The sequence below is a fragment of the Cyprinodon tularosa genome, unplaced genomic scaffold, assembly GCF_016077235.1.
Source record: "Cyprinodon tularosa strain WSP-4 unplaced genomic scaffold, ASM1607723v1 ctg118, whole genome shotgun sequence".
NCBI lineage: Eukaryota > Metazoa > Chordata > Actinopteri > Cyprinodontiformes > Cyprinodontidae > Cyprinodon > Cyprinodon tularosa.
In genome coordinates this window covers 322,686-350,653 of record NW_024037981.1, presented here as the reverse complement: position 1 = coordinate 350,653, position 27,968 = coordinate 322,686, and the positions used below count along the sequence as shown (strand labels likewise).

At 39.5% G+C, this 27,968-nt stretch overlaps 1 protein-coding gene across 1 annotated transcript; it reads right to left on the bottom strand.

The window, feature by feature from the left end:
• Positions 1–242: 242 nt before the first annotated feature.
• xpnpep3 (X-prolyl aminopeptidase 3, mitochondrial) lies at positions 243–23,776 on the bottom strand. The gene is made up of 11 exons (XM_038309346.1): positions 23,541–23,776; positions 20,779–20,895; positions 20,476–20,663; positions 19,749–19,968; positions 13,833–14,017; positions 13,682–13,744; positions 6,431–6,544; positions 3,324–3,409; positions 3,002–3,185; positions 1,265–1,385; positions 243–1,009 (listed from the first exon to the last, which is right to left on the bottom strand). Exons 1-11 carry the CDS (start codon positions 23,608–23,610, stop codon positions 843–845), a joined length of 1,515 nt encoding a protein of 504 aa, XP_038165274.1. The 5' UTR covers positions 23,611–23,776; the 3' UTR covers positions 243–842.
• Positions 23,777–27,968: the final 4,192 nt, after the last annotated feature.

The following is a 27,968-nucleotide window of genomic DNA, read 5'->3' as shown; positions in this document are numbered from 1 at the left end:
TTTGGTTGGGCACATAAAATCAGAGTCCCCTTAGTTATTGCTGTTTGTATTTAATTGAAAAAAAAGCAATTTATTGAATTTTGAGATGACAGAAGCATTTCTGTGCACCACAGTGAAAGAAATCTGCTCATGCATGGCAGTAGGCTGCTCTGAAGGACTAATTTTCCCCAGAGTCCTTGTAAAGATAAAGCCCTGATATGAAATCTATAAACCCTTTTTAATTTGTTTGTCTTTCATTAAAATCTAAATCGAGAATACAAAATGTTTTTATTTTTACGGCAATGAAAAGCACACATTCACACCAACTCAGTCAAACTGTCAGTATAACAGATCCCACATCAAGAAAGTTACAATATCAGAGAAAGGAGTTGATTTGTTCGATGCAGTGGTGTAATGCTGATATTAACTGTAACTTTAATTTTTTTAACAGCAGTAAAAAGGAGAAAAAAATAATTTATGCTTTTCCTTCTGAAATGCTGTTATGTATGGGATAATTTATGGAAGCAAAGACAATAAATAAAATGTAAAAGTTCAGCGCTGGTTTAGGATTGTCCTCCTTGCTGCCATAACGTAGATTTTAAAGCTAAAACAAAATCTGTTCACATCTAATCAGCTGATCTTCTCCGAGGACTTCAGGCCTCCATTTTCATTGAAGGCACATTTTACCAATATATTAAAGGTTAAAAATGGGCAGCATAGTTAATCCTCTTTTAACATTTCATTTCTGAACATTTGCAACCTTGATAACACTGAAGTTAATGCCATCAGAGAGGCTTGAGCTGGCATGTTCCTTGAACCTGAGTTTTTCACCATTTGCTGTAGCTCCTCCTTCTCTCCCTGCACTACCCCGAGCTGCAAGCCTTCTCTACATCAGCTATAGTCTTTGGAGCACCGCAGGACAAAATCAGAGGTCCTCCCATTTCCCGGATCGCTACGTCATCCTCGATCCGGACACCGAGGCCACGGAAATGCTCTGGGGCCTGGTCGTTGTCTTCGCAGATGTATAACCCTGCCACGAGGAAAAAAATCATCAGGAAAGATTTCAGGTAATTGGACATGTAACACAAACAGCAAACACCTTTGAAACCCCTTAAACATATTTTAGGCTTCAATTTATTTATTTTGATGGAAAAGACAAAAATAATTTTAAATTTATCCTAAATTTCATGTACATTTGCATTTGAGAGGAAAAGTCTGTGAGAATGTCAACCTCAGGATGAACCAAGCTGTTTGTAGTTTGTAGTTTCTACATCTAGTTTACTACCTGGTTCTATCGTGATGACCATGCCAGGCTGGAGAGGCTGTGAGCGGGATAACTCGGGGGTGTCGTGGACGTCCATGCCTAGGTAATGGCCAACGTGGTGGGGGCAGTACCTCCTTGCAGCCTGAGATAAAAAAAAAACATTTTTATCATTTATGCATGATGAGGCATGTTATTAATTTACAGCAACAGATGTTTGTAGAACCAGACAGTTTAAATGATTCACAGCTTAATGCAGACAGGTTTCATCTGGTAAGTGAATTGAATTGATCTGTGAAGCTTAAAGGTTGGTTTATGCTTGATGCGTCCGCAAGGTCTGTGTGGGAAAAATACGTCATTTTTGCTTCCACGCCCCACCACGGAGACAGACTTTCACCACGGAGAATCTTGGACAAATTGTAACTAAACGAACGGATCCACACGGAAAACACAGCTAGCGAGCAGCAGTTCCTGCTGGCAAGGGTTTACAAATATAAACATCTAGAGAACCTTGTGATTTGGCCAATACATATCACCACTATCAACAAATTCTGAAAAAAAATCTCCGGGAAAGAAATGACTGTCGCCTCATGAAGAGGCTTTGATAAAGCTGTAAACGGCAGTGTGTTCTCGTGTAGCGTGGCCAGCTTGCGGTATGTGCTGAACACATTATTTTACATTTAGCCGAAAGTAGAAAACAATCATCGTCAGTCTTGAAGGAAAGCGCTGCCTTCTAAGACAGACTAAGCTCTGACATTTAACAAGGTGACAAAAAAGGTCTCAGCTTATTTTCCTTCTTTTTTTATTAAGATCTGAGGGCAGAGGAGGAAAAATGGAAGATCTTAAAAATGAATTCTGTAGAGATTTTAGACAAAGAAAACAACAGTTATTCTACTTGTAGAAAATTGCAGGCTGTTGTTGACACAAAGTAAAAAGTAGTCCAGCTTAATATGACTAACTGACCGGGCTAAAATAGGCTAACCTGTTAACTACTGAGCACAGCTAGCCACAACGCTACCCAGCTCTCCCCCTGTTATACAATGGTGTTTCAATAACTCGTTCACCATGAACAGATTTTTTTTAGCTTTTTTTAATCAATCAGGGAAAACTTTATCGGTCATTGGACATGCTAACATTACAGATGCTCCCAACTCGGCACACAGACCCTGCATTTTTATTATTGTCTGGACAACCCCAAGGTTTTACATCATGTGGCACATTCAACCAATCATATAGCGTGGCGTCACTGGCAGGCTCAAGTCCCAAGCAGATCTGGGACCTACACCAGCCACAACAGAAGGAAAGCCACACAGAGTATAAATACAGCAGACCCAGTGATGGGCGGCTTATTTTCTGGTGGAATATCATTGCATAAAGCATAATGAGCTATTTAAGCAGTAAGATGGTCAAAATCAAAATCCTAATGTTCAAAAATACTTTTCTTGGATCTTAATTATGCTCTCTAAAGGTGTTGTAGATCAATCACTATCAGGCATCTCACCAGGATTTTTATGAGGTAAATGGCATCATCACACAATTTGCATTTTATAGGCAAGTCAACATTGGCAGCTAGAAATGAAAAAATATTCCAAATATATTTAAAACACAGGAGGAACTTTATAAAATAATTTCTAGTATTCAATGATATTTTAACATTAAAGTCATAGAGGAGCGGCTGTTCCAACGGTTGCAGTTTCGAAATCTCCTGAGTGGTGCCCGATTTTACCAGAGTGAAATATGTGAATGTGATTGGTATCTTACCTTTAGTACATCAGCATCGCTGGTGCCAGCTTCTAGGATGCCGAGGCGCTTCAGCTGGCGTCCCAACAACGCCAGCATGGTGCTGTAGATGTGGTCGAGGCTGACACCAGGGGAACAGAGGGACAAACAGGAGCGCTGCACCTCCAGAACAGCCTCGTACAACTCAGCCTGGGCCGCACTGAATCTGTAGGAGGACAGAGAGACAGACCATCGATATGCACCAAGTGCTGTATGCTACCCGGAAAAATCTTTAAAATTAAGATAAACTTTGGTCAAAAGTTAAGCAGTATTGCTTTAAAATGATTTAACAATAATATTTTACCTTCCATTGACTGGCCATGTTCGAGTGATGTCACTGACGTAACCAAAGTACTCACAACCCCCATCAAGAAGAACCATTTCACCATCCTAATGAAGGAAACATCGAGGAAGAACTTACAGAATCAAAATTTAAGGCTGCTTGGTTTGAAATAGAAGAAAAACAAAAAAGAAACACTTTGACACTAATTTCTGTCCTTATTTACAATAGAATAAAAATGTATTTTAATTCTCCCACAGGGTGTGCAAAAAGGCAAATGTAGGCAAACAGATTCACACATTAGAGAAACTGTACAGACCCTGAAGAAAAAAAAAACCCAAAAAAGATTCAGATGTACTTGAAAGTCAGAATTTCTGACCTAAGAGTAGGAAAGTTCAGTTGCAGGGTTAGAGTCACAAGTTTAAAAGTTTTGGGTAATGCGACTACACCAAACTTCCACATTCAAGATGGCTGCTAACAGCTCCAACAGTGGTCAACCTGTCAAGTTTTGGATTTGAAAATAAGGGAAATCTGCTGTGAGCCATCCAACTACTCCAGGCAAGCTCCAGTATTCATTATATATTCAGACCTGCACAAGAAATCTAAACTAAACATTTGCAAATCATTGGTGGGTTGGACAGATTTTGACTCATGATGCTAGTGACAGTTTAATTTGGCAGATCACTGTTTTGTTTTTTGTTTTTTATATAATTTGATAATAAAATAATATGTGAAATTTACAGGAAACTGCTAATATGGGAGGACGACTGGAGAGATGGGTAAAATAAGGTATTTTCTAGCCAAAATGGGAGACTTTACAACTATGAGTTAAACTGTCCAACTTTGATAGTTTTTGGAGAACACCACAGCATCTATAAGCAGGAAACTGGAATGTTATCCATCGCTTCATATTTATGTAAAAACCTCAGAGAGCAAAATAAACAGAATCACAAGTATATAAAGCTACTTACTTGCATGAGTTCATCAACAATTGGCAAAAAAAATCCCACAAGCAGGGGAAACGGCAGCTTCAGGTGAAGAAACTACCTCCGCTGGCACGCCCATTCCTGCCACGCATGCTCAGGATCTCAGAGCGCACGTGTGATGCGGCTCTACTCGTGAAATAGTTTCTTTGAAGCACCAATGTTTGTGGAAAGCTGTTCTCTCAAAGATGCCTCTGCTCTCATGGAGCAATCAGGAGGAGGCTCAGAGAAGAGGTATGTCTCTGCCTACCTTTAAAAAGCTTTTTGCTTCTCGATAGGAGGATTTGGCCTGAGTGCAGCCATAAACGCGCAAGGGCAGAAACTCGTGCACATGTAGAACAACGCTGCACACCCGCTAAGCTATTTTCTGCCCCCGAAGTTTCACGTGCATGTGAACTCAGGCGCGAATGTAGTTGAATATATTTGCAAGCATGTTTATTTTGCTCTTGGAAGGTGCAAACCCTTGGGATTATATTCTTTATTTGACAGTAGGCTGACAAGAAAGGGGGTATGAGAGAAGGGGAGAGAAATACAGCAAAGGACCACAGGTCGGATTCAAGGCCTCCGTACATGGGTTGTGCGCGCAAACCACTGTGCCAACAAAGTACGCCCACCTTGGGATTGTATTATTCTGACTTCTTAGTTCCGAAGTAAATGATAGACAACAATACTGTGCAACTAAATGTGATGTGAAGTGTTCTTCTCACCCCTTTACAATCAAGTTTATAAGGCAAATTTGTTACGTGTAGCGAACGGTTCTGCTGGTGGTCTCTTCCTGTTAAAGGGGAGTTTTTCCTCTCCACTGTCGCTGCATGCTCACTCAGTGTGAGTGATTACTGAAAAGTCAACGACAAAATGTGAGCAAATATCTGTTGCCACATGCCTCTCCAGGAACCAAGTCCTGCAAGTTCGAGGACTTCATGCAATCAGCTAATTCTCTCTGTAAAGTGCCTTAAATGGTAAATGGCCTGTACTTATATAGTGCTTTTTTCAAGTCAGGAAACTTGACCAAAGTGCTTTACACTACTTTCAGTCATTCACCCATTCATGCACACACTGAGGGTGGTTAGCTACATTGCAGCCAGAGCTGCCCTGGGGCTCACTGACAGAATACACTGGCGCCACTGGGCCCTCTGACCACCATCAGTAGACAATGTAGGTGAAGTGTCTTGCCCAAGGACACAACGACACTGAAAGCCGGAACCGTTTGAACAGTCAACCCTTCGATTTCAGGGCAAACTCCTACACCCGATGCCACTGTCGCCTTGAGATAAGTGCGTGTATGAGTGTAATTATATGCATAGTTTCAAAGATTTTTATTGGTTTAATGATTTGGATATGTTTAGAATAAATCAAATCACATCTTTCAGGTGCTTCAGAAGAGTATTAATAGAAAAAAAATTTTTTAAATGAAAGCTTGGATATAAACAAACTTATCAAGATGGTTGGAAGCAGTGAAGATTATAAAGCCAAACAGCTGTAGGGAGTTCATGCATGAGCTAGGAGACGCTGCCCAACAGGGTTTTTTATATGTTATAACAATACAGATAGTGTTTGTAACCAGATAGTCTTTAAGGATTACTTCAATTAGTTAGTCTTGTTTATTAAAAGAATAACGGAAGTCATATCAATTTTTTTTATTTTAGTTGATCACCTCCAGTTTTTTCAAATGTGGTAGAATTGCCTTTTTTACTGTTATTTAGTCAAAGTGTTAGGATTATAATTTTTTAAGCCATTAAGAATGTTTTATTAAAAGTTCCTTTATTCAATGCAGTGATGGGATAATTTGAAAGACCTCCTAAACAATCAGAGGGATTCATCAGACTCAAAAACTCTTGTATCATTATTCTGAGGCCCAGCTTTATACCTCAAGCACAATTTATGTCTGATTTATTTATTTGATTTTTATAGGTGATAAGAGGCTTTTTTGATGCCCTTCTTATCACATGTCTTTAATGTGGATCAAACTTAAACATTGCTCCCAGCTGCATTTCATCATGGCTTTGGCTGGAAACTTTGATTACCATAAGTTCAATTTCTTGAAACAGAAAACTGCATCAATAGTCCATGAATCTTTCGCCACAAATAAACAGCAACTGTTTAGATGAAGCTAAATTTTTCAAACCACACCTTTGATGTAATGATTACCTTGATGATCTGGTTGTTGTTAATGTAATGCAGAGTGTTTGCTCGATTCCCTCCGGCAACCACAGGGGGATAGGCCAGGAAATTGGCACCGTGGATCCGATTCTCGAAATCAAACTGGAAAAATAAACAGTAGTTTATTAAGAGAGTCTTTAGGGTTATTTGCATTCTTATTTTTCCCTCTATTCAATTAAAGATATCTTATGAAAAAAAAACAAAAAAAAAAAAACAAGCTATTTTAATGAGATGATTTGCTTCATAAAGAACCTGGCCCTTTTTGAAATATTTCCCCCTGCAGAAAGGTGACAGTAACAGGCTGAGCCATTCTCAGCGGCAGAATCTACAAAGATATTTTTAACAATAATTGGAAACCTACTACGGAAGACTTTTCATCATTTTTTCCTCCAAATTATTTCAACTTACTCCCACAGGTAGTTTTTGAGCATGAAAGACCTCAACAGAATCATAATACAGCAGTGAGGACCATCCTTACTCTTTGTCCCATGAGCAGTAAGAGAAAGAAACCAAAAACCGTAAAAGAAGTAATAACCAGTAGAAAGCCTGAGAGTCGGGGCAGCAGTTTTTACCAGGGGCAGACAATTTATGAGGGAGCTGGGCTTCAATACGGAGGGGGAAGTTTCAGGCTTCCTGTCAGACAGATATATTTCAATATAAAGTAAAGTTTTCCCCCTTTCCCACCTAATGGCTCCGACGTTGCAGCTTAGTTGGTGTTATTTTTATTACGACTGGTGCAACCGCGTAATGTTGGCTTTTCTTAGTTTGTTGATCTACCTGGTGACAGCAGCTTTTTCGCCCCCACTCCCAGTATAAATTATTTTGTGGGAACCAAGCATGACCAACAGTGCAGCTGACGGCCTTTTGAGTTGCCTTGTTATACCTAATGTCTGTTGGACATTTTTCATTTGCCTGAGCGGCTTTATCGGTGACGACGCCCCCTCTTGTGATTTCAGTCTCTTTTTTTATTACCCATCTGAATTGGTTGAGTCCTGTGAATTTAGATAAAGATGGCTTCCATAGCTATGTGGAGTGCAGTGTTGTGCTTCAGGCAGATGATGGCTACAGCCTGTCCCCTACCTGCCTTGGGCATGATCACCTTAGGGAGGCATTGTCTGAAAACCTCTGCATTAACTGTGGCTTCATGCCCCACGTTGGTTGGCCCAGCTTTGGCCTCATGATGACTCGGACCTCCCCCTCTCTAGGCAGGTCGCCCAATACAAGCCTTCAATGAACCATGGCGATACCACAGTCTCTCCGCTACCCTCTAGGAGGAAGCGGACAAAGCCTGACCATGGCCTGGACTCAAGGCAATGGAGTCTTCCTTGCAGACATGTCAGTCTGATTCCTCACTCCCAGTGACCGAGCTCTCCTCCCCTCCTGTGCCTGATTTGTATAATGTTAGGATGATGTTTTGTCTCTCCCTGAATATGCCTCTCACTTTAGAGATAATTATGAGGATGAGGAGGCGTGGTACTCTCATGCATCTGACACTTGCTCTTTTTCATCCTGGAGCACAGTTGGGCATTGTCACGACCCAAGGGCGTTGTTGCCTCCATCCACAGATGGCCAGTTGCTGGTTGCCTTTATGCTGATCAGAGAGCTTGGTTGTGTCATATCTTTTCTCGGTCTAGCTCATCAACCGGTTTGTCTCCTACAGTCTCACCTGATAGAGGCATGCCATAGGACCCTCTGGCGTGTCCAAGTTGTGCCAGGGGAGTTGGTAAGATCAGCTGGTCTCGATGAGCTAGAACGGACTGTTTAGGCTCGTCAGACCAGCCAGCAGCTTTCTCTGGGGGAGTATGCCCAATTCCTTCCCAGTGTTTGGTCATGGCCTAGTGAAAGCCTGATTGTTTCTTTCCCCATAAGGTTCAGTAAAGACCTAGCAGAGTCTTTTGTGAGCCTGTCCGCTGCTGGAGCACAGTTGGGCATTGTCACGACCCAAGGGCGTTGTTGCCTCCATCCACAGATGGCCAGTTGCTGGTTGCCTTTATGCTGATCAGAGAGCTTGGTTGTGTCATATCTTTTCTCGGTCTAGCTCATCAACCGGTTTGTCTCCTACAGTCTCACCTGATAGAGGCATGCCATAGGACCCTCTGGCGTGTCCAAGTTGTGCCAGGGGAGTTGGTAAGATCAGCTGGTCTCGATGAGCTAGAACGGACTGTTTAGGCTCGTCAGACCAGCCAGCAGCTTTCTCTGGGGGAGTATGCCCAATTCCTTCCCAGTGTTTGGTCATGGCCTAGTGAAAGCCTGATTGTTTCTTTCCCCATAAGGTGCAGTAGAGACCTAGCAGAGTCTTTTGTGAGCCTGTCCGCTGCCCAAATACCCCAAGGCCTCAGATCCTACTCGCCCCTCCTCCAAGGCTTGCAAGGGCCAACTGGATCGAAAATTATGCTACTGGGTCAGCCGTCGGACACCGTCACTGTGGACCCACGGATGGTTGCCCCCTTGATGGCTACAGGCTACACTTCTGACAGCGTGCCCCCTTTTCTTGCTGGGTCAAAATTACTTATTACCAACCCGATCAAATCCCAAGCGATGTACCAGGATCTTTCTGTTCTCCTGACCAAGGGCACAATAGAGGCTGTAGACCCTCTGCGGCAATGAAGAAGCTGTTCAAGGTACTCTGTTGTGCCAAAGAAAACTGTTGGTTTTCGCCGCATTTTTGATTTGAGGGCATTTAATCTATACCGAAAGGTCCTTCCATTCCACATGCTCATGACATCAGAGGCTCTATAGGGCACTGCGAAGAGTTTACATTAATAGATCTGAAAGACTCCTACTTGCAACGACCTGGTTGGCAAAACATTGGAGTCACCAATGGCGACTTCCAATGCTTCCATTCTGCCTCTCTCTTATGGCAAGGGTGTTTACTCTGTGTATGAAAGGGCTTCTCTCTCCTCTGCAGACTTCAGGCATCAGGATTCTTCCCTACATGGTTGACTGGCTTCTTCTCACCCACTCTTGGGTTTCCCTAAGTCACCTTCCTGCAGATGCAAGGCAAACTGACTTCTGTCACTTGCGTCATGTGCTCTTGAGTTTGATCTTTCTTTTCCCTTTTCAAAGGTGACTCAACACCTTTCGTCTCGATGCCATCATGCACAGTCATCACAGACTCACAGTGTCCCTGGCCCCATGGCGAAACAGGACTTGTTCAAGGGTGTGACTATGGGAATAGTTGTGTGTCGCAGGGAGGCGGTCACCATAGATGTCAGTCTCAGGGGCTTGGGTGTTATTTGGCAATGTACAGTAGTTTACAATCTTTGGGGGTCAACTATCAGGTCGCAGACTCTCTCTCTCTCACCAAGGCCCTGCTTCCAGAACAATGGTTCCTTTACCACGATGTGGTGCGACATAATTTGGGACTGCTTTGGTCAAGCAGAGGTGGATCCGTTTGCCAAAGAGGAGTCAACTCATTACCCTCTGTGCTATTCCCTGAAGAGGGCATTGGGTTTCATTGGGCCAGAATGCACTAGCTCATCCCTCCTGTACGTTTTTTATGCTCTCTCACTGATTTGGCCTACTCTACATAGGGTTCTCGAAGTAAACTATAAACTGCTGCTGGTGGCGCCATCATGGCCTGCCAAACCATGGTTCCCTCTGCATTAGTGGCTGTGAAATGGGGTCCCATTGAGTTTTTCACTGCTGTCTCAGTTGGTGGAGAATATGGCACACCAATCATCAATGTCTTTAGCTGTGGGTATGGCCCCTGGGGGGCTCAATGTGTGTTCTGACTCTGCCAGGCTCACCACAATGAGTGCTAGGGCACCCTTAAATCAAAAGCAATGTAATGACATATTATTTCTCAGTGGTGTTCTGCCGACAACAAGGTCCCAGTTTTCCTGCTCAGTGCCCACTGTTCAGAAGTTTCTCCATACTCTAGAAGGGTCATTCTCCTTCAGATTCTAGTGTCTATGTGGCAGCAATCTCATGTCATCACACATCGGCTGTTAACTTTTCGGTGATGGGCCATGGTCTGGTCTCTCATTGTCTATGTGGTGTTTGTAGGTTGCACTTGCTCCTCAAGTGCCTAATTAGGATAGGTTCTCAACGCTTTACGAGCTTCACCTTTTGAGCCCTTGGTAAAAGCAGACCTCAAGTGGCTCTCATATATGACCGCCTTTTTGTTCGTTAGCTATTATTTCAGATAAGAGGGTTGGTGAGCTACATTCCTTTTCTGTCAGGTACTCATGTCTCAGATGGGAGCCAAATTGTTCTGGTGTTACCTTCTGGTCCAAGACTGAGTTTATACCCACGGTGCTGTCCCATTTGCAAAGTAACTAGCCAGGTTGGCCCGATTTCAGCCGCAGTCTGGTACGACTAAGGAGGGCTCTGAATTGTTGTGCCCTGTAGGGTGCTGGAGGGATATATCGCCGTCACTATTGCTGTAAGACACTCAGACCAGCTTTTTGTGTGCCATAGAGGATCCAGGCGGGACATTCCTCTTTCTAAACAACATTTCTCCCACTGGAGTGTTGATATTATCTACCACCATGCTATGACGGGGGTTTCCACTGGAGGCCACATGTGTTGCCACATCATGGGCCTCTTGAAGCAGATTCACCAGATTCTACAAGGTCGACATTGCTGCCCCTCATCCCCTGGGTCAGATATGGCTAAGCTAAGAGCTAAGCAGAGCACCTGCTTTCTTTTTTTTAATGCTACTTCATCTGAGGAAGACTCAGTGGCTAGATTGTATTTTAGATGAAAATCTACCTGAAAAACTTCAGATGGTTTTGCATCTGTGTACTGAGCATTTCACAGAGGATTGCTTTCACAACATTGGTGGTAACAAAGCAGGCTTCTCCAGACACCTTAAAATGAAGACTTGATCAATACCGGCTGTCCATTACAAAGCTCAGGTAAGAGCTGGGAATCTACTTTTGTTACTAGCAAATGTGAGGCATATATGCCAACTTTTTAATTTATTTATTGAAAGGTTGTTTACTGTCTAGGGTTTAAAGCAATCCCTTGAAGAAAAAAAAAAAAAAACGGGATTATTCCATATTTTGAAGAAATGCTCCTTGCTCTGTTGTTGACATGAATAGAATGAGATTTCTCCATATTTCTGATGTATTAAAAAAAGTGTATTATACCCCTTTCCCACTGGCCGAAAAAGCAGTTTAAACCCAGAACAGTTGGCTTTTAGTGGCAATGGGAACGGCTGACTGATGTGTGTCTACCTGGGTCAAACGAGTTGGCAAGTGACCTGCATTAAAATCGGCTTGGCTCTGATCAGAATGCTGTGGGAACACCTGCTAAATTATGTGATACTACTGAGCGCAATGTATGGATGTCAACACACTGTGCAAGAAATGTCTGATCGAACAAGCCGAAACAAATCTGTTTACATTCAATAAACATGGCACAGCATTTAAAGAGTGATAAAGACAGATAAAAGAGTGAAACAATGAAGAACACTAACTATGCCCTGACTTGCTTACTCTCCATTATTTACTTTCCTGATTTCTGTCGCACTGGTGACAGCATCAACGCCAACCTAGAGTGATGGTGTCACCAGACACGCAGCAGTGATTAGGAGTTAGACCCAGCTTTTTTTTGTCAATAGGAAGGGAGCCAAATGCCCATTGTTAGAGGGTCAACCCGTTATAAAAACACTTGTAAATCCGGAGTTTTCAGTGGGAAAGAGGCTTTGATCGAATGAGGAGGTTATTGGTACTAGGGATGGGGATCGAAACCCGGTTCTATCAAGGACCCGGTTCCACTTTTTTCAAAACCCGAAAATCAATAAAGTTTGGGCTTATCGATACCACTATCGAGTCTGGTCGTTTTTTGTTTTTTTTTTTCTCCCGGAGGTCCTGTAACATAATTGTGTGTCCCTCGAGTCGCGTCACAGCATTTAAATCTAATCAATCCAATCACTGCAGCATGTCCACCAATGTTTTGGAATGAAATTGTAAGCAAACATATTAAAAGTAAAACAAGTGAAGTCTGGCAGTTAACTTTGCTCGCGACTCGAGGATGGCTGAACGGAAAAGACTCCTCCTCCGGCTGCTGCCGCCGCACCACAGTCAGGCCCGTCTTCATCATCCACTCAGAGTACCACTGGTAAGCGAAAACACAGACTTTGTAGCTTGTCCGGTCAGTTAAAAAAAGTAATTGTGAAATCCGTCTTGTAATCGGCAGCATACAAGCTAGTTAGCTTGAAAAGTAAATAAAGTTTCAGACGTGCTGCGTGATGATGTGTTCAGATTGGCTCGGTAAAACGACAATTAGGTTATCATAATGCGTTCAAGTGTAACGTAAAGAAAACGGGAAATTGAGTTTTTGGCGAGAAACATGAGTAATACAGTTGTATATTGCTCTAATTATTTTAGAATATATAATTAAACTACTGATGCCAAAATTTATTAAAAATTACATTTAATTTAAAATACAATTATTTATTTGTTAAATATTTTCCTAATCACTAAAAACATGATGAAAAGTGACAATAGACAATACATTAACCAACAATTGTGAAAATATATTCTAGTTACTTTTATGTCATTTCAAAGTGGCCTATTACATTAGCCATGTTTATTGAAGGCTAGAAACATTTTTGTTATGCTCACTTGTTAAGCAATAAAAGCAATACCAGTTCTGTTAAAAAAATATTGTCGCATCGTCTTTCCACCAAATAACAGAAAAGTATCGATAGCGGTATTGATAAAGACTCGGATCGATAAGGAGTATCGATAAAGGTATCGATATCAATAAATATTAACGATTGGCTTATGGTTTATCTAATCTGAGAGGAATTTTCCTTATCAAACAGCAAAAACATGCTCTGGAGGGCTTATTGTTACGTTTTTTCACTTTCAAATGTTGTATTATACAGACCTTTTATTCATGATATAATAACGAGGCATTACAATTTTCACACAGGATTGCACCGGTTTAAAACTGCTCTTTTTACCTTAAATGATAAAACAGTAATCTTCTTTAGCATTCTATCAGCTTTTTTTCTGATATTAAAATTCCTTTGATGACCTTAAAGATGAAGTTGTGAGAAAACATTGCAGAAATCTCTAAAGTAGCAAATACTTCTTCACTGTACTGTGAATAACCAACATTAATCTATACGAGTGTAGATCGGTGATGGTTAGCCGATGTCTTAAAAAATAAACAAAAAAAAACAGATAAAAATGCTTACTGAGTTCTAAAGTTTGTTATTTCTTCTTCTTTGTGACATTCTTAAAAAAACACTTATCAGGGTTCACACAATCTAAACCCTACCTTAGCAAACAAGACAGACTCATCGACATCTCCTTGCGACAAAGCCATTGTCCTCTTAAATGCCTGAAGGGAAAGAATATTGATTCATGTTTCAAATCTACTCGATCTGTTAAACACAATAACATTTTAAGGTATAAAACCACTGACGCACCTGAGCTGTGATCCGGCCTGCCTCTTGCATTAGCGATACCTCTGCATTACTTTTAATGGCCCGGAGGGAGTGTATGAGGGGCCCAATTGAACGCGGGATGGGTCCTGCTTCCAGCATGGGCAGAACATGAACTTGGTGCAGCCGAGAGTGAGCAGGCTCAGAGGTGTCATACCAAAGCTGATTTCCTGGGGGGAAAGCAGACCAGAAGAACTTAAAAAAAAAAAAAAAAAAAAGATCCAAAAGAAGTTTAATCAGGCAAAAGTTAAAATTTATGATGTCATGTTCTTCACCATCAAGCTTGCTCAACAATAGATTACAATTCATCCTCTTATTTCATCAAAAAAACTGATCTGAGAACAAGAAAACAGTTTTTTAAATATGTGTATATTCCCTTAATTTGAGCAAGTTAATACAATGATCAGACAAAGGAATTCATATTACTTAAAATTAGATAGATATTATGGATTTAAAAATACAACAAAAGCTGTTTTTCTTCATTTTAAACAAGTTATTCCATTGGCAAATTTTCTTACCTGCTCAGATTAAGGGAAACTACCTTTAATTTTTGCAGTAATATGATTTCAGTGACAGTAGAAAGCAATAAACCTTTAAGAAGTACAGGTAATGCAAGACAGCAACAGAAGCTGTTCAGTTTGCAGAGACATATTATCACAGTGTCCATCTGATCAGAGAAGGCAGATGATGAGAAGAATCTGAGGAAGAAAACAACGTGAAGAAAAGGAGTTTGATTTTAAAGCGCTGGCTGCATTTGGATGCTCAACAATAGGACTGGGAGACAGACCTTAGTCAAGGGGAAATTCCCTGCAGGTAAATGCTCAGAGCAGACCCACAATCTGAGTGTTTTATGCTTAGTGGTATCAAAAAACATAGTATTGATTCAGCTTTTCAGGTTGTCCCTGTGCAGCTGTTCTACTCTGCAAGAAGTTGGGGACCCAAGTGCATCCCGCTCTCCATGCCTTGTGATTGCCGATGCTGCCGGCATCCCCAGTCCTTTCCATGTTGATAGAACACCAACAGTGGCCTGCAAAATATCGGGTAGCATAGACCTTTTGATCCGGTGTTATCCTGTCACGGAACCACACTGGAATTTACTGAACTCCTAGTAAGATACTCAGCCAAATCAACGATACAGTGGAAATGATTATCGGTGCCTGGATAAATAATTTAAAAGAAACTTTAACACTCTGATTGCAACTGGGCAGAGAGGAGGCCATGAGGATGGCAGGAGGGCCAGTCCTTAAGGACCGGTATACTGCAATGTTTAGAAATAATCCTGGTCCAACACACCTGGATCAAACAGCTGAGTTCCCTTCTCACTATGTATTTAGAGGCTGCATCTGAAATCCTCAAATGCGTAAGGACTCTTTAGCCAAAACTGAAGAGCACCGTGATTGATAAATGTCGCTATAGAAGTGCTGGCTGTAAGGAAGAAGATAGGAATGCAGCCTGTATGCTTCTTATCCTAGTTCCTTTAGCATAGAGAGCTTGCAAAGTTAATTACTGGCTGTAAGGTGCACTAAGGAATCCCACAATCCTGTGCATGTAAGGTTCTTCACATGGATTGTGCAACTCATGAAAATGTATGATCTGGAATGTAGAGCTAAATTGGTCTCAATTTTCACAAATACCCATATGTGATTTATACATGCACATTACAAGATCCACACACACAGAGAAAGATTCACACAAGCATACATTTACAAATGCACATCACATGACTCCCCAAATTTCTGGTCCATATAAACTCATAAATTAAATTACAAAGTACCAGTAGTCTTTAAACTTCACTGTATTTGTGTGTGGATTTTTGAGACTCACCTGACATGCCTTGATACACAAATGCACCTGGGATGACCATCTGCTCCGCTCTGGTCCGGTGTTCTGACAGCTCAGATGGCTCAATGGCTTCAGATTGTGCCAGTAGGCTCAGAAGGTTGTTATCACCAAGTGAATCCTGATTCTAACCCTAAAGTAATTCCTTTCGTGGAATTAATTAATCTATTTATGTGTAATCTGAAAATATTTTCAGTATTTCTTCATGTGCTGTAAAAAAAAATAAAATAAAATGATCCGGATGTCGCTCATATTAAACTAAAAACAAATTAATCTCATATCCTGTCAAAAGGGTTGTAGAATCCTCTCCCTATAAATATTTAGTTGTGAAAAAATGCCAATCATTCTCATCTAACCGACATGCAATGTTTGTTTTTAAAACTAATATGTGTAACACAGGCATAACTTTCTGAAGGACTGGTGTGGACATGTCCCCACCAATAATTTCTGCTTTTTTTCCCCTTTCGGCTCATTTACTTTAGCCAAGGAGTTGGGTGCAGCTAACTGTTCAGAACGTTTTGAGTCAGTGTTTTTTTTTCCTCTCTCGCGCTGCTCCCATGTCTCACCTCTCAGTGTAACATCATCGGATCTGTCGCTTTGAGACACCTGATTTGTGGTAATTTCCCTGCGTACAGAGTAATTACCTAGTTGGAGGAGAGACACACAGCAGCACTCAGTGAATATTAACCGGCAGCTACTTTGATGTTTAAATAAAAGTTAGGAGACGGGTTGGTTTAAAAAAAAAAAATTTAAGAGATCATGCCACGGAAAAATCTGTTCGTTAGACATACAGAGTTTTTTCAGCTAAAAATGGCAACAGATTGTACATTTATACAAGTCAGTATTATATTGCAAGAGGCTTGAGAAAACATAGTTTGTTCTTAATTACTAGTTTAAAAAGCTTGGCTTCTCAGAGCACCATGACTCCCAGTTACAGATTAAAATGTTTTCTTATTGTCCAGACAGAATCAGACAGTAGAGCTTCTACGTATCTTGAAATTTTGTTTCTGGTGTCATTATATTAGTAAAGAGGTTCATAAATCTTTTTAAAAAGAGCAGAGAGAGAAGTGGGGACAGCTGCAGATTTAAAGGTGAAACAGATTTACTGGGATATGCAACATGCAATAAAATAAATAAAAGTTTACCAGAAAGTTTACAAAAAAAAAATATACTATGCTATATTTAACATGCAGCACATCCAGATTTTTTCTGGATGGATGGAACTGAAATTGTATTCCTAGAGATGTATGATATATCGATTTTGGCATCGGAATTGGCTGTTATTCGTTATGAAAGCGTTTGGGTTGAGTAACTGTAGGTCCATCACCCACCAACGAGTTTCCCCACCAACTTTCATTACAAATTTACACCCTTGGTGTGTAACACACCTAGTGAGTGATTTTTTTGTTGCTTTATGCACAAACTATTACAGAAACCTGATTAAATTGCTAAACAAAACAGCGTGATTGGATGTAAGGAGTGCAGAGACAGAAGAAACTCTATGTAATACGTATTACTAAGGGTATGCTGGCCTGACGCGGTTTGCTGAGCTGACAGAACACTGGACCAGAGCGAGGCAAATAGTCATCCCACGTGGAGTAGTTTCTTGTGATTGGCTTATACAAGGAAACTCTGTGAGTGTTTGGAAACCATCCCCTGTGTAAAAAAAATGCATTTGTGTATTGAGGCACGTCAGGAGAGTCTTAAAATCCACACACATATGCAGTGAAGTTAAAAGACCACTGGTACTTTGTAAATTAATTTATAATTGTTTATGGACCAGAAATACTTTGGCAAATCATGCGCTGTGCATCTGTGAATGTTATATGCGTGCGTGAATCGTTCTCTGCGTGTGTGGATCTTGTCCTGTACATCTATGAATCACATATGTGTATTTTGAGTGAAAATTGAGACCGGTCCAACTTAATGCTGGAGAAATTCAGCCATTGTGTACCTTGTGTTATTTGTAGTTCACACAGCAGCCAGAGTGATCCGATTTTTTTTTGCCCATATGCGACCAGTATCTGATCTTTAATGACGGTCTGAACAACACGGATCAGATTTTTTTTTAGATGCGGCTCAGGTCAATTCTCTATGTGGTCCTGAATCCGATACATATCTGTTCTTTTCAAATGCAACCTGTCTCTGAACAGCCAGGTCGCATTCATGCGATCTGAACTCAAAAAAGGTTCCTATTTTGCTTATTGCAAAGTGGACAGTGGAAGATAACGTAAAGAGCAGTCTTTCTGATGTAGGTGAAAAGATTGCTTTGTTACTTCGGACGCGGCAGATGGCCGCTCACACTGAGCCTGGTTCTGCTGGAGGTTTCTTATGTTAAAAGGGAGTTTTTCCTCTCCACTGTCGCTACAAGTATGCTTAGTGTGAGGGATTGCCTTCGAGTAAATGTAATGGTTTTGCTTAGAAAGATAACTTTGAATCGATTTGACTGTATGATCTGGTTGAATTGTAAAGTGCCTTGATATGACTGGTGTTGTGAATTGGCGCTATATAAATAAACTGAGTTGATCTGAATTGAATTAATATGCTGCCTCAGGTAGGAATAGAAATGAAAGATCTCTAGATGCCTTCCAGCATTGCTGTCCATGCTTACTTCCATATACACAGAGCATGCTCGCTACTTGTGATGTCATTGCATCATCTACTGCGCAATGCGGGAGAGTTAAGCTGTATGAATGCAGTTCATACAGGAGATCACATACAAGTCACATATATTTGGAAATGTGAATGACCACGCCAAATAATCTGATTTCACACATATATATATATATATATATATATATTTTAAAAAATGGAATTGAGGTGATGCTGAGAAACTAGTCCATGCATTTGTTACTTCAATGATAGACTATTGTAATTCTTCACTATCAGGGAGTTAACAAACTGTAGTTAAAAGCCTTCAGCTGATCCAAAATGCGGAAGCCAGAGTTCAGATGAAAATTACAAACAGAGATCATAGCTCTCCTACCCTTGCTTCTCTTCACTGGCTTCCAGTTAAATCCAGAAAAGAGTTTAAGATCCTAAACTGCTAGTGTTTTTGTTTTTTCTGAAAAAAGCTTTGTAAATCTTTTATAAAGTAGCGTGTCCATACATAGCAAGGGAGTTTGGTTCCAGGTGTTAATGGATACATACTAATACTAAATAAAAAGCTGCAGCTACAGATATATACCAACCTAAATAATGCTGTATAATCACCACAGGTTTTTCACTCCACACACGGGTATCTAAGGGATACCTTTTTCTCTTGAAGCTTTTTTTTTTTTTATATTCATTTTGGTTTTCTGTTGTCTTCTTTTTGCTGTTGGCATCTTCCCTGTTTTCTGTACCTCTCATTTCATACAGGTGTTGGAACAGACTTCTAGGAGTTACTGAATATCTTCTGTGCTCTCTACTTTTGCTGTTTTGTTTTATTTTATTTTCTCTCTTTTAATGCACTCTTTTCTGTCTCTATCTCTTTCTCTCTCCCCTTAGTTCTTATCCCTGAAGCTGTTGGACTATCATCTAGCTCTGGGGCATCTATTCCCAGAGCTATATTGGCAAAACAGAACAAACACACAAAAAAAAAAGAATTTCAAATCCTCCTTCTCGTGGATTTAAGCCCTAAATAATAACGCCCTACCTTATATCGATCTGGGAATTTCCTATTTCTTCCTTTTTTAAGAGCAGAGGAAATGATAAAATATTAAGTTATATTCTAAACCTCTTAACTTTCTTAACCCACCAAGTTAAGGCATTTTCTACATGCTTTAAGTAGAATAGGTGGAGGGAGTTGATTTGCAGAGATAGTTTGATTCTGCCAAAAACAGAAAACATAAAGGAAATGATCTAGAACATTTGCAAAGTACTGTTTGGCAAATATAGCTTATTCAAGCTAAGCCCGTTTTAAATGAGTTTCACTGAACAAGGCTTAGTTGGTACAATTAGAGACCAGAAAACTTGTAATACATTTTTATTTTAAAGATGTCATGTTTCTAATCAGGTTTTCTGCACCTTTAAGAAAGGTCTGGCCTCTTTTGGATCCACCCTACCTCCGTCTCCACTCACCTTTAAGGCTCTTTAAAACAAGGCCCAGTTCTTCTATGCTGTGAACTCTTTCTATGCCCGTCAAAGCAGCAGCCCCGTCTTTTCCTGCCCGGGGACCGTCCCACAGTTCCCTTCCTGGATCTCTGCGGGGCACAAACAAGATGGCCTGGTCCGGTCGAGCCCTCCCATACAGAACCAAGGCACTGTCAGGCTCTAGGAAGCCTGTGAGGTAGAGGAAATCCTACGAAACATAACAACCAAGAATTAACTAAAAGATCTAGTGGAGGTATAGTGGAGGATGTTCTTTTTCCAGGTGGATCATCAAATTATGTGATCCTCCTAATTGTCATTAATTCTTGTGATATGTTTACCTAAGGCCATCCTACCTGCTCGTCCACATTTTCACTAACCAGTGGTGAGTCTGACATAGTGGAAAAATTGCAAATCTTCTTTTTGAAAGTAAGCTTGTAGTAGCGATGCAAACAGCAACTTTTACACAGAGCGTGCACAAGGAGAAATAGGCTTGTGCACGCTCTCACACGTTTATTAGGCATTTATTGGGAGTGGGTACAGTGTTGTGCATATACATTTTTTTTTTTTTTTTTTAAATCAAGAGGGCAGGTCTTTGGAAAAAAATACTAAAATCCTCCACTATAGCTTTCAGTAATGACAGAATCAATGCTGGTCAATATCTTCAGACTAATGTCAAAATCAGTATTGATCGATTTCTAGTTACTGCTAAACGAACCTGGTTCTGGTGGAAGGGATATGGGATGTCGTTGGTCATGTAGCGTACGGGATGGGATAAAACAATGACCACGTGGTTCCCAGAGGAGGCTGAGGCTCCTAGCTTGTCTGCATGGGCCTCAATGAGCAGGGCCAGCTTTTGCCTGCGGAGCTCATACTCAGTCTGTGTTATGCCCGGGGTCACCTCACCTGAGGGGCAGAGAGAACAGAAGTTCTGGCTGCCTGAAGATAGCATCAAGCCTCTTGGTGTGTGTGACTAACTAAGGTTAAAAGCAGCTTGAATTGAATCATAAAAAGCATTCACCATGTTTGATGAGGTGAGGATGAGTGAAAGGGCTGGGCTGGCCAAGGTACCGAGGTGGGACAGTCTTTGGTTTCAATCCTCCTGGTTTCACCGAAATATGTCTGCACCAAATGCAACCTGTAGAAAACGCAGAGGGACATGAATCACCCAAAATGTTTACAGTTTGTAACCTCTGGTAAAATCTTACAAAACTGTTTAGTGGAGAGGGTTGGGTGCAACCAGAAATTCAAGGCTTATTTCAAAGGGAGGGGAACATTATTTTCAGTCCTGAAATAGAGCATTTCTTTTAAGGCAGCTTAGTCAATTTAAGGGTGTAGAAACATAATCCTTCTTGACATTTTAAAAGAAACAATCAGAGCTACAAAGTGGTAAAACAAGGAAGTGAAGATAAGCTGTTACAAGGAGCTCCCTTTAGCCCTTATATATATATATATATATATTTATATAAAGTTCCACATCTAATATGAAAAATAAACCAACTAAATAACCGACTTAGATTAAAAGAAATGCTTGAAGAGAGAAATTAAAATAAGGAAGATACTCTAATTAAACCATCTTTGATCTTTAACTGGTCTAAATTCAGTAAATGCGTCTAAAAACCAACATCTGCTATCAAATTATTAATCAACAGTAAACAAAAAGTCAACAAGTTCTTCCATTAGCAAAATAAGTGTGTGCTGCCTGCAGCCCTGTAAGTGTTGGCTCTCTTTGAAGCCCCTATGTGGACGTCTGCAGATGCAGCTCTGATTTGTGGGATGCTGCTAATAGGCATTGTCTCGACACACAGCTGCTAGCTTCTTCTCCTGGAAATGACTTCTGAACCAACATGAAACAGCAACAATGGGATTGTTTCTTAAAGGAGTTGATATTATTGTCATACCTTACGTATTACAATGGGTTGAACTCCTCTAGAGGTGCTGAGTGCCTCTTACTGTGTCCAGGACTCTACTGTGTGTCAGTGTTTAGATTTTAGAGAAGAAACAGCAGCAGAACTCTAGATAGTTTTAATTTTCGCTGGATGTGCTTGATCTTAGATCTTGGACACAAACTTATAAACCGTAAAAATCCTTAAATGAGTAACACCTTGCAAAAATAAAGCAAAGAAAACAAATCCTGACATTTCAAAATATCATAGATTTGAAGATCTTTTTAAATCTAATGTTGACAAATCACTATGCAGGAAGCTGACACACCAAAAGTGTGTCAGCTAAAAGTGAATCATAAGGGTCATCCAAGTGTTAGTTTAAGGATTTGCACATTTATTCAACTGAGTTTTAAAAGTTTATTTTAACTTTCCTTCTTTTTTAACTGTTAATTTAATTTTACATGACGCACAGTATTAAAGATGGAAGAAGTGGTATTAGGATTTATTAGCACCTCATTTAAAAAAAACTTAATTTAACATGAATTCTTAGTGTTTTGTATTGAAAGAAACAAAGAAATTACACATGAGGATAGAATGAAAGATGTGGAAATACAGAAGGCGGGATAGAAGGGAGGACAGATGGGAGGTGAATGAAAACGACACAAGAAAGCAGGGGAGAAGTAAGACAAGATATGAAAGGAAAGGATGTGCAGACAAGGAAAGTAATTTAGGGAGGACACACGGAAGGCAAGATTTAAGGACGGATAGAAATACGGATATAAGGATGGAAGAACACAACAAGGAAAACAAAAACAGAAAGCAAAGAAGACAGAGAGGGACAGAAAAAGAGAGATAAAGGCAGGGGTGAAGGTAAGCCTGATCGGTCCGGTACCAGTAAAATATTTAGGGGCTGTATACGCATTTCCGGGAAGACGTAATGCCAGGGATTTTGTGCCACAAACGCTTGTTCAATACGTGTCTGGTGCGCACTTCTCTGTGTATGCGGTTGCACTCTGCCCTGGTGGTGCACCAACTCATGAGAGATGATGGAAAACTTTCATTAATTTCCACAAAAAGAAACCCCATATCGAGGATATATATCTAATTACCTTGCTGATTATTTTTGGATGAAGACCCAGATGAAAAGTCATACAGACCTTCTTCGATATTTCTCAGGCATTGTTCCTATTTTTCTATCCATTCAATTAGGATGTAAATGGCTCCCTTTACTGTCATAAATATCATTATTTTCATGAATATTTTAACATTTTAGTTTAATTTTTTAAATCTAATTTTGATTACCATACCATCAGACAGTTCTAGAGGTTCTTATGTCATAAAGACTGTATGAAGTGATTAAAAAATGAAGGGATGTCATGATGGGTGAAACTGTTATAACCATTAGTTTAGGTTTCTTTCAACAAAGAGCTTTGTAGATGTTGCATCAACCTGTTTATAGCAAAAAGGAAACACATTGCAATTATGCCAATAAAGTTTTTTTAAATCTACTAAAGGCATTTGGCACAAAATACTTCAAAAATGGCTGCCTTTAACAGTTTTCCAGAAGAAAAACAGGTCAGGGTGAATAATGGGAAGCTGTAGAAAGGAAAGCCATGCCATTGATGCACTGCAGTAGGTAAAAATAAAGGATACAAAGGAAAGTAAGAGAGAAAGGAGAACACAAGGGAGTATACAGGTAAAAAATTAAGTCTTAAATGCTAATCTTCTCTCAAACTTTTTGAAAAATACTGATACAAAACTAGATTCTCAAAGTTTAAAAAAAATAGTAAAGCTTTATTTTATTCTTCCTTAAAACGCAGAAATTAAGTCCCTGACTTTGACTTTCGTAGCTCCTAACGGTCAGTTAGATAAACTAAAAAGGAGCGATAGGACCCACCTCCAGTCCGGGTCCGCCGCGGCAGCAGCCTGACAGCAGCCCGCATGAAGCCGAGGGCAGGAGACAACATGCTGGAGGACACCGAGGGTCAAACACTGCGCATGGCGTCCTGCTGAGGACAGAGAGAGCCACAAACAGCCAAACAAACAACAAGTTAGACCTAAAACACAACCGCAGCACGTCGCTCTTATAATCTTCTTCTTCGTCTCCTCCTCCTCCTTCTTCTTCTTGGATTTCATGGCGGTTGACAGGCAACAGTTTGGCGCTTACCGCCACCAACCAGTAAGGAGTGTGGACTAGGACTACAGGCTAAAAAAAAAAAACTCTACAACTCCAACATTATGCACAAATGAAACCCCAAACCAAAAGAAATAGAAACAATAGAAATAAGAAACATTGTTCCTTTTTCTGTTTAAGTCAAGTCGAGGCAAATTTATTTGAATAGCACAATTCAGTACAAAGACAATGCAAAGTAGTTTACATGATTAAAATATAGGAAAATAAAACAGAATCAAAGCAAGTAGGAAAAAAAATAAAATAAAAAATTCAGAAACAAAAAAGAATATTAAGAACAGTATTACTAAAGAAAATAAAAGTTGAACTAATGATGTTTCAGTTGAACTGTTAAACTAGAACCGTCGAAGGCAATCCTAAACAAATGTGTTTTTAGTCTTGATTTAAAGGAACTCAGGCTTTCCGCACTTTTACAGTTTTCCTTAAAAATTATATTCTTTGCCTTTGAGGAGTGTTGGCCTAGTGCTTAGAGCAGTGCACTTGTGCTCTGAGAAGGTTGCTAGTACTCGGTTTGATCCCCTCAGCCTGCACTCTGGGTCCCTGAGCAAGACCTTTAACCCCCAAACTGATCTGTTGACTGATTAATGAAGAATTTGAATTCTGAGCAAATCACGGCTCTTAGTGGTCAGATCTCCTCAATCCATTCTTTTGCCGGCATTAACTGTTCATTTGAATAGTAGCATTAAATTGTTTCATTTCCTATTGGGATGAATGAAGTATTTTTATTTATAATTATTGCAATCATTTGTGCTGTGTATATAGATAAACCTTAATTTAGCATTCTCACTATATTGATTTTGAATTCTGGAACTACAACTGCTGGCCCGTTTGACCAGATGAACCTTAGGATGCATCTGTATCAATTTGAGCTTTAAATTTGTTCTATACTATTTTACTGTTATTTAATTGCATAAAAACATTTTACCTTTAAAATAAGATAGAAAATCCCTTTATCTTCCCACAATGGAGAAATTGTTGTGTTAAGTAGCATTACAGCAAATGTTATCACACAAATGTGGACCTTAAAAGTGTATAAAAAAATAACAGAATAAGTGCCAGAGTAAAGTACTGTTTCAGATGCTGATCCATAAAGTATATAACTATAATCAACTTTAGGTCTAATCCGGCTAATGTAGATAATTTTCTAAGCTTGTCTATCATTCATACCGAACTACATATCTCATTATATTCAATATGTTTTGATATTTCTCAATAACCTTTTCCATGTGTATTTTACAGGTTCTTCTACTGTATTTAATGGCAGCCTACATATCAACTGTGCAGCAATGTCTTCAAACTTCAGCTCCCCAGTAAACCACAATAAAAGGTTTCCTTTGAATTACATACCTTTTGCATGCTCTGTTGATTGTATTGCAGCCACTATACCAACCAAGGAGATGTATTGCCATCTTAAAAAGGATACTATTTAGGAAACAATGACCTGTTCTTATTCTGTTTATCACTACCTATATTAAGTGAGCCACAAAGCCAAGGTTGCATACTCCTGATCTAACTCTAATAACTGTGATCCTACCTTAATATGCCTGGAGCTTAAAGATGACTGTAATTTCCAAATAATTGTTAAAGCTACAGTGTGTAATTTTCAGCGACATCTAACATCCAGACTGCAGACTGCAGCAACATGAACATCTCCCCCCCACCACTTCTCCCCCCTAACAGTACGGCGAGCGTTACGGGACAAAATGTCTTCCACGACGTCCGCATCACCTACCCTCTCAAGTGATGAGGTTTGTTTACATAGATAATTTTACAGATAGTATTTCATTAGTCTGTGTAGGGTATAGATTTCAGTACCGTCTCAGTTCATCTCTCTCAATTTGCCGTAGTTACTTTCGAGCGTAATGGGCGATCTCGCAATCGCTAGTTTGGTGGCTCTGCGCTACTGTAGCGCAAAGATGTCAGCCTCCATGGCTGCGAGACCCGCTCCTATGTAATTATAAATAATGAATTCTAAGGCAACGCAAATATTAAGGTTAAGAGGCTGAGCTCGTAGATGATGATAAATAACATAGTTATGTATAATATATTACATTTCTGACTGTATATCCCTGTAATTTTTACACACTGTAGCTTTAAAGCAAATTGGACAGATGAAATATGCTGGTGAAGGTTCTTTTTGGAAACAAAGTCCAGTGGATTGTTTTTAATTTTCTTTTTTGGAATGACAGATGAAATGTTGAAAAGGCACAAATCAGTTATAGTCTCTGCTACCAAGTCATATCATCATAACTTCCTTTATTTAGTATCAAACTGCAAAAACTGATTAAAATATATATTTTTATTTTTCAATCTGTGTATTTGCTTTTAATTTGAGCAGGTATATAAGATGATCTGCCAAAGGAATGAGTGTTTCTTTCCTCTTAAAATAAGATAATTAGATACGATGCACTTGATATAAGATAATTAGTTCTTTTTCCTCACTTTAAGCATAAATTCATCCTATTCCATTGTAGGGTTGTCACGATACTAAACTTTTCAACTCGATACCGATACTAAGGAAAATATTCGATACTCGATACCATTTTCGATACCACAAGGATAAAAACAAAGATTCCAAAATTCTACAGAAAATTTTCATTAATAAATAAAATACAATAAATAAATACAATAAAGGTTGTATGCTGTGCACAATATTAAGCAAGCTTGATAAAAAACGTATAAAATTAAAATTAAGTGTTCCTTCCTTGGCTATGCTTTGCATACATAACAATGACACTAGCCAAACCGGTTAAGAAACAAAAATAATCCTCAGCAGCTGCACCTGTTACAAAAAAAAAAAAAAGTCTGAAACTGAAAAGTGCGTAGAATTATTCAATCACACAGTGTTCTGATTATGCATTGTCCTCTATTCTGCACTTTAGATGAATGACTGCTTAGGTGCCACTGGTGGTGGCACTGTATCGATACTTTTAAAAATGAGTATTGTATCCGGATACAACATTTTGGTATCGATACTTTTTTGAGTTTCGATACTTTTGACAACCCTATTCCATTGGTACATTGTCTTACTGTGTGCCTAAATAAAGGGAAATATAACAAATTAAAGAAAAAATTACTCAGATTTTATTTTTTTAGTGTATTTCTTTCAGTGACCTGTTCTACTGGGCCATTGGCCGCTGTTAGCCCCCATCTAGAACCGCCCATGTTGCAAATTAGCCTTCAAGAGGTTATAATTTTATTTCATAGATAATTTTCACAATTTATTATTCAATTTTTTTCTAGTATTGGAAATATAAGTGCTTTCAAAATAGGATATTTTTTTTAAATGTGTTTTTTTTCTTCTATTTTCATCTTGCTATATTTATTCTAGATATGTTCTTTTTTTTCTGGTGGAAAACATTTTAATCTACCATGTAGTCTGACGAATGTGGCCTATTATTTCCCTTGTAGAGATTTAAAAACAAAACAATAAAAATACCCTATAACCATTATCTGCCTTTGCTAGCTCCCTGCACTGTTAGCCACACTCATTCTGTGGGTCAAAATTCTCCCTGGGTTTGGTTTGTCAGGCATAGAACAGTTTTTCAAGAAATTAATATAAAATTTTAGCATAAGTTATGTGTGGGTTATGTAGATTAAGACAACCATGATACATGTTTATTTTGCGCACACACACATAATCATGGTATCACAGACAGTTCCCTGTTTTGATCAGATTATAACTAGCTTCAATTTAGGTAAACACTACATTTCTCTGTGTATATTTCATTCGAGGGTGTTTTTAATTTTTCTGCGTATTATGGGTTTCTAGTTTCATAATCATAGTAAGGTTAGTTTTGTCACTTCAGTGTTTCAGATCTTTAAACATATTTTATTATCCTGAAAACATAGCCGGAGTAAACTTTATTTTAAGTTCCTAAATTAGAAAATGATTTACAAAGATGTCTCTGAAAAATACTCATTGTCTGGCTGCATAATCCAAAAACCTAATGACTGGACAGGTTCCATCGTGTTTTGGAACATTTGAGATGGACCTTTAAACATTTATTTTCAATGTTTTATTCAAAACCCAAGCTTTGTTAATTTGGCAATATTCCTTTCATATATCTTGTCCGTGTTACACAAATTTCTATAAAACTCATCCCGTCAAAAACCCTTCCTGAAAAACCGCGT

Bases quoted from the DNA above. Each gene is read 5' to 3' on its own strand.
- xpnpep3 (XM_038309346.1), bottom strand. From the start codon at position 23,610: ATGTTGTCTCCTGCCCTCGGCTTCATGCGGGCTGCTGTCAGGCTGCTG. The intron at 20,664-20,778 runs GTGAATGCTTTT...TCTGCCCCTCAG, and splicing joins TCCTCACCTCATCAAACATG to GTGAGGTGACCCCGGGCATA. The intron at 3,410-6,430 runs GTAATCATTACA...TTCCTTCATTAG, and splicing joins ACAACAACCAGATCATCAAG to GATGGTGAAATGGTTCTTCT.